Source organism: Macrobrachium rosenbergii, chromosome 50, assembly GCF_040412425.1.
Source record: "Macrobrachium rosenbergii isolate ZJJX-2024 chromosome 50, ASM4041242v1, whole genome shotgun sequence".
NCBI lineage: Eukaryota > Metazoa > Arthropoda > Malacostraca > Decapoda > Palaemonidae > Macrobrachium > Macrobrachium rosenbergii.
In genome coordinates, this window is record NC_089790.1 from 30,886,493 (window position 1) to 30,893,468 (window position 6,976).

Below are 6,976 nucleotides of genomic sequence, written 5' to 3' on the forward strand. Positions count from 1 at the left end.
GGCCTTGCACAACTATCAAGTGCTTACCGAAGTCAGTTTCTCTCCAGCTTTCCCCTCCGGCCTCGGTATTCCACACCGTCACCTCTCTGGGCGGGTGAGGTGGATATTTTTTGGCCCAATGAAGTACATGGAACTTAGTCGGTCACGTTCCGGCAGTTCCATATCAACGCTTTGGAGGGCGGTGACAGTCTTCCTGTCCTTGGGAAACTTCTTCCCCCCAAGAGGTTTCATTTTAGGCTGGTTCTGAACAAAACAGCAATAGTGCGCTGCGTAAACAAGTGGTTTTGGACTCGAGTTGCTTCATTCAGGTTATGGTTCATTCTTCTCCATAACCAACAGACACAAGTACCTCTGTCTACCACCCTTCTCGTAGGGGTCCAAAAGGTCACTACTTTTTCCCTATCCAGGGCCTCCCCCCTGGTGTCGGAATAGTCCTTAGACGGAGCGTCATTCAGGTAGTCTTGTGACCTTTTCCTGGACCTGGAAGTAAGTCTGTTTGCAACCCAATTCAGCCACTAACTATCAAGCTGTCACGTCTGGTATAAACTCAGCCTGCGTCAGCCCCCTCAAGCTCTGATGTCCTGGCTTTGTGGTCTTTGTGAATCTTACAGTTTAGGAGGAAACTGATATTGGTCCTGTTATTACTGTTTTCCTGAAATCAGTTAAGGGATCCTACTCTACTGCAGTATGGTTCTGCAGTTAAGTAACTAGCACTCTTCACATAGTTTTCGAATAATGATGCGGCCGCATTGGCCTCGGGGAAAGTGTTTTGTTGGAACCAGACTCACAGGCTCTTAACTTTCATCCCTAAGGTCTGTGTTCGTCTAAGAACAGTACTCCGTCCACATTCGGTTTCCTGGTCTTTGAGTAATGTATCGGAGTTAGCTTCGGTAACCAACAATCATCTTGTTCTTACCTTTCCTTGTTGGGGAAGACCCAAAAATTTTTAATCAGCTTAGCTTCTAGTGTTAGTTTTCCTGTACTGTGCCCTGTCTGGCGGAACCAATCATTTTGGTTTCCCCTCATCAGGGGTAGTGTTGTGAATTCCTCACCCTGACTTTCTATCTACAATTGAAGGTCCTCATTTTCGGTGGTCACCTTGGAAAGTACTCCCCTTTTACAAGGTCTGTTTCTGTGCCCAGTTTTCTCCTTACAGGCTTTTTTAGACAGGACCTCGCAATTTTGTCAGATCCTCTCTTTTAAAAAAGGGGGGGGGTTACTGTCATTGGGTCTGGAAGTATTTTCTTAATACAAGCCTATTCAGGTTCTATTCTAAGCTCATGATCTTAGACGGTGACCACTTACTTTATTTTCATTACATGAATTTAGAGGACCTTACTAATGTTCAGGGTAGAATTCTCCTACTTTTCAACGTCTCTATTTAAGTCTTTAATAGCATAAGAATGATGTTTATTTCTCTGTTATTATTTCACCGGCTGACACGGGACTCCGATCCAGAAAAAGGATTTTGACAAAGGAAAAATCTATTTCTGGAGAGGGGCCCGTGTCACCTGGTGACCCACCCCTGTTTTTCATTCTCTCCCTCCCATGGTAAACATCATTCTAGTGGGGTGGGTGCTAACATGGAATGCGACTAGTGTTGCCTTGTATACAGTCCGCGAGTAGTGCATGGGCTTGTATCGGCACCTCTCTCGTTGGGACTTTTGACATTGGGAATCTCTATAGGATAAGGTTCCGTGTTTTTGTAGTTCACCCTTTTCCATACACGACTCCATCTAGAGGAGTTCGCTCTGGGGGTAGTAACTCCAGCATTTCATTTAGCTTTCTCTGGTATCTAGCAATGGAATTACCTAGAAATAAGTGCTGAATGGACTTTTTCACCGGGTGACACGGGCCCCTCTCCAGAAATAGATTTTTCCTTTGTCAAAATCCTTTAAGTACAGTAATTATGGGCTCTGTGTAAAATAATACCTCTTCCCAAAAGAAAACCATAAGTCAAAAACAACATTTTATCATTTGAATGTTAATTAAAGGTGGGATGAACTCCACATATGAATGTAGGATAATAACGATTTTTGCATGATGTTACCACACTGTCATTAGATTTTATATGATGTTATCATCTGATCAAATAATGGAAGTATTGTGAAATAATAAGTAATGAAGATTGACATACCAAATCAGGATATTTATTTAAATAGCTTTTATTACAATTTACAGATGTAACTTTATAAATGCATGCAGTACAAAACTCTGTTTATGTATTTATTATATACAGTACATTACTTTATGTTCAATATATTATTCATGATTATAAAATTAAAATGGAATATGTTCAGCTTCCTCTTTTTATGGATAAGCACATTTTTATTCAGGGGCTTCTGATGATTACAGTATCAAGGTTGTAGTACAGTGTGAGCATAAAGTTTTCATCATCTTTTTAAGACTTGACTTATTGTACATTACTCCTCTCCAGGTAAACTAATCACTGACACAATTTTCTTTTAATCTATACAAGGGTGAGAAAAATGCCTCAGAAATAAGTACTCCCTGGGAAGCCTCAAAAGCCATTCCATACAAACCTGTGGGTACGCAGCAAAGCTTGGGCAACTGGGCAGCTGACTCAACAGGGATTCTGCATGGAAGTGTGCGTGTTGCCTCTTGGGGCTCTTGCTGTTACCACACACTTCAGTGATGATACTTCTTTCCCTCACATCTCGTCATGTAGTTTTCACCCATTCTTGGTGTTTTTTGTACTTCATCTCTTATTGTTTCTCAGTAGAGTAATTTCTTCATTTTCTTTTTTCAAGTCTCCATTCTTGAGCTTCATTCAAAGTAATCTCTGCTGATACCTTTATTTTGCTTCATAAATGTTGTGAACATTAATTTAAGTATTTAATTAGTATGTATTCTATTTGAAATATTTCATAATACTGCTGCACTGAACTGCTGTATAGAAAACAACGAATTTATGTGGTCAGACGAAAGAGCAGGTGGGACTTCCCCTAATTTTAACTGTGTTTTATAATTCATAGCATCTCCTTGCCTCCCATACCTTGAAATCAGTTCCCTTCTTTTCCTATACCCATGGAAGTGGACCTAGATATTCAACTGGGATGTTTAATTCTTAACCATGTCCCATCAAATATCCTTATGCAGAAGTTTCTTGAAAGGAAACAATTTTTGTTCTAAGTTTGTGTTCTGGATTGTAATAGAGAATAGATATTTTACATTGCTGTAAAATAATGTCAAAAATATGGTCAGCTAAAATTATATATTTATTTCTAAATACAGTACATAGCTTATTATTCCCTTGCCCCTCTTATTTGTTATGGAAAAAAATGCAAAAATGACCATTCAAGCCTGCTTGATATTGAATTCCACATTGGTGAGGATGTTTTCTGTGTTTCTGGATGTTCTGAATGATTTTGACCTTCATTTCTGTCAGAAATCATTAGTTTTAGAGACAGATGCCCCTTCTCCCAAAGTCTGGCAGTAGTACGAGACCACAGTAGGGAAACAGGTAGAACACCTGGTAATATGGATTCATATTAGAGTAAGACTAATAAGCACAGCCCTATTAAATAACAGATAGTGATGCAATGTGCTGAGTTAGGTTAGGTGAGGATGCATCCCCATGATATATGGTTAGAGGAGGGTCTAGGCTGGTCAGGTAGGTCCAGCATCCTACCTTACTTTGGTGTTTATTTTTCTACCCAAGACCCATTTCCTAGAGAAAAGGGGAAAAAATGCTTTTAACTTCGAACACCTGCCTTGACTGTTTCTAAAAATTAACTTAATATATCTTATAGTGGTATTGCTTTAATTGTAAGACATAATAAGATACAGTACACTGATTACAGTGTGATGACTGTCTATTTTAGTCAGTTTTGACATTTTTTCTTTCACAAGGAAATAGTAGGAAATAATTATGAACTAAGTTTGCTATTTTGGTTTATTCAGCAATGTTTTAACATTCAGAATGTCAACTGCCACCATATTTTGAGTTGCTCTTTCTCAACACTGTTGTGATATCTGAGAGTGATTGTATGTGATTTCTCTTATACTATTAACTAATCAGCATTGGTTTTCAGCTGCAGTCATGATTTCATCATTTTGGTCCCTGTTTGGTGGATGTTTGTTGGTGAATCATTGGTAATTTTGTATCAGAAATACTTTGCACATAAACTTTGTAAGTGTGGAGTGTACTGGCTGTCAAAACTGGTGTACTACCCTAATTTGACAAAACACTTATTTTCTGGATGTGTGCAAGTTGTAAAAATCCTCAGGCTAGTTTTCTTAGGAGATAAGTGATTTTAAACATGAAATTTTTCAGGGTTTTGTTTTCTGATGGTTTGGATGTAATTTTCGTGACTGACTAGAAAAGAATATTATAGTACTATATTGCTTGTGTGTAGGTTTTGAGAGAATTATTATTACTAAAGAAGTACAGTAAGCAATTTTAAATGTGAAATGTGGGTTTTCTGATGGTTTTTATGTGATTTTGACAAATTTAACATTATTGTCAAAATAATACGCATACCAAAGGTTAACAATAATGGGGGACCACAATGGGAAACCATAGTTTTGGGGTTAGGGTAACATGGCGACAAATAACCAAGGCAGGTATGCAAACAAATATTGTTTCTTTATGATTTGTGGCACCAAAATTCAGGTTGTATAGCAGTCTTTCCCTGGCCCGGCTTCCTCTGGTCAGGTAAAAGGTAAAGTTAGGGGCATCTTGTGTTTCACTGAATTAGTTATTGCTTACTTGGTCAAGTTAGGTGGGGGTCAGGAAGGACCTGGCATCGTAAGTTAAACAGAGGAATTCACTCAAATACTCTATAACCTTCCTTACCCTAAAAGAGTTCAGAGGTCTGGTTAAACAAATCATTTATAACTAACTAACCTAGGTCTTGTATTTCCCACCCAAAGACGTGTTTCCACTGTGGCCTCCCATTATAGTTAGAGTTAGGTGGGGATGTAATGGACAAACCCCCATCCAGCAGAATGTCAAATTCATCCAAATCACGTACAAAATTATCATAAAAACTACTTTATATCTTTACTTAGTCACAGATTTTAAGAGCAGCCTTTACCCAAATATTGTAATTGACATACAGTATACATATAACTTCTGTATAATTGTTAGAATAAGGATGAATGATGGAGTCAGAGACTAGTCCCTTAGGCTTATCATGCCTTGTAGGTAATCGTATTCTCATATCATGCCTTGTAGGTAATCGTATTCTCATTAATATAGCTACACATCTTGTATTTCATCAGCATTGTTTTCTTTAGTCTTATTTCTCACTTACATACAAAATAACACTCTTGTTCCGCTCTTTTCACCACCCAAAAACCATAGGATTTTTCTAGTGAGGTACTGTTATTTCTGTTTACAGATTGAAAATTGTAACTGATTCAATTAACAAAAATCAGTTTTCCAAAAATGACCACCCTTTATTCTTTTGAATATGAACAAGCAACAGTTTTTTTAATCTAGCATTTTTCAAGGTTTGTATAATGTAATTATCATAGAACAGTGTCCTGCTCTTTCTTCTTCCCTGTACCTCTGCTCCTAACTAGATCTGGAGGGGGAGGTTGAAAGGTTTAGGAAGACTCTTTGCCCATCCTAGAGGAAGAAGATTGTGTTCCTTGTCCCTTTTTTTTTTTTTTTAACTTTGGAGGGAGGCCTCCTCTGACACCAGACAGAGAAGGTGATGCATCCCAAAGGACATGACCAAGATTACCTTTGTTGCTGTGGAAGACTCGAAATAGAATTCTCAAGATGTCCTTCTCTCAGAACAAATCCTCTCCACCACAGGCCCAAAACTTAACTCTTCAGTGCATGTACAGAGGAACCAAAACTGGTCTGCTCTGCTGAGCAAGACTACTCCCAGCCAAAACCTGTTAGATTAAATTTCTCTGGTGTATCAAAAGGTGGAAGAGCAGCTCACTTGATTGCTGAATAGCTGGGAACCCTCTGATCCTCAGAACAGACTATTAACTGATCCAAGACACTACAAATAAGCAGCAACCAAGACACTACAAGTAAGCAGCAACCACAGGAGTCAGAACAATTACCTTGCCTCCTGAATGAAAACGAGAGTGCACTGTATAGATGAGAAGTGTTCAACAAGGGAGCATTGGTCACTTCCCTGATATCATTAACCCTTAACGGACGGGCAGGATCATATGAGGATCTATAACAGGTTTTGAGTGATGGAGGGGTTAACTTATATGAGTATTAATATTATGCCCCATACGATTTGGATGAATTTAGCAGGAAAGATGTTCATATCTCTTCAGTGGTCCATAAATGACTTATGACAACTATAGTAGCTCAGCACAGGACAGAAGGGGATCAATGTGCCTTGAGACTTGATGGGGAAATGTATTGCCCCTCGCTATCCCATGACGTCTTTGTATTTATTTGCTCATAAATATACCCAGGGATTGCTGTTGGTTTTAGTTCTTATCTTTGATGATAGTATGTCAGCTATAATTGTAATTTTACAAAGAAAAGTGCAAGGAAATATTAGAAAATAAAAAAAATTTATACCTCACACAAAGATACTGCATCTCCCCATCAGTAATCTCATAAATATTTTACAATAAATATACTCAGGATTTGTTACTGATTTTAGTTCTTAAATGTTAGGCTCTTGTGTGAGCTGTAATTATAATTTTACAAAATAAAATAAATTATTAGGAAAAACATGCATAACTTTGTAAAATTAGCTTATTTTTACAAGTGTTGGAAGAAAGCCCTGCACAGGGTTGTAAATATTTACTTTCAACTTCCAATGGAAGGTACAGAAAATTTTTAGGATTTTTTTTTCTTACACCAAATGCATTTGCATGTCTTTCTCTTTCCGTTGAAGTGTTTTTTTCTTAAACTGGCCAACCTTAAAGTTTGCCTGGTCTGGGGGTGTGCTTAATATACAGAACATTTATCTCATCCCTTTAAGGGTTAAGCTCACAAAGAGCCAAATAATCTCTGTTCCAACTC

At 38.0% G+C, this 6,976-nt stretch overlaps 1 protein-coding gene across 2 annotated transcripts in view; it reads left to right on the forward strand.

Moving 5' to 3' along the window:
• The window catches only part of LOC136832808 (uncharacterized), a 348,711-nt gene extending 344,989 nt beyond the window's left edge, over positions 1–3,722 (forward strand). For both annotated transcript variants that reach the window (XM_067094392.1, XM_067094393.1), the window contains one exon: positions 2,480–3,722. In XM_067094392.1, the coding sequence (XP_066950493.1) occupies positions 2,480–2,656 (177 nt within the window). In that variant the 3' untranslated portion in view covers positions 2,657–3,722. The remainder of the gene's footprint in view (positions 1–2,479) is intronic.
• The last annotated feature ends 3,254 nt before the right edge of the window (positions 3,723–6,976 follow it).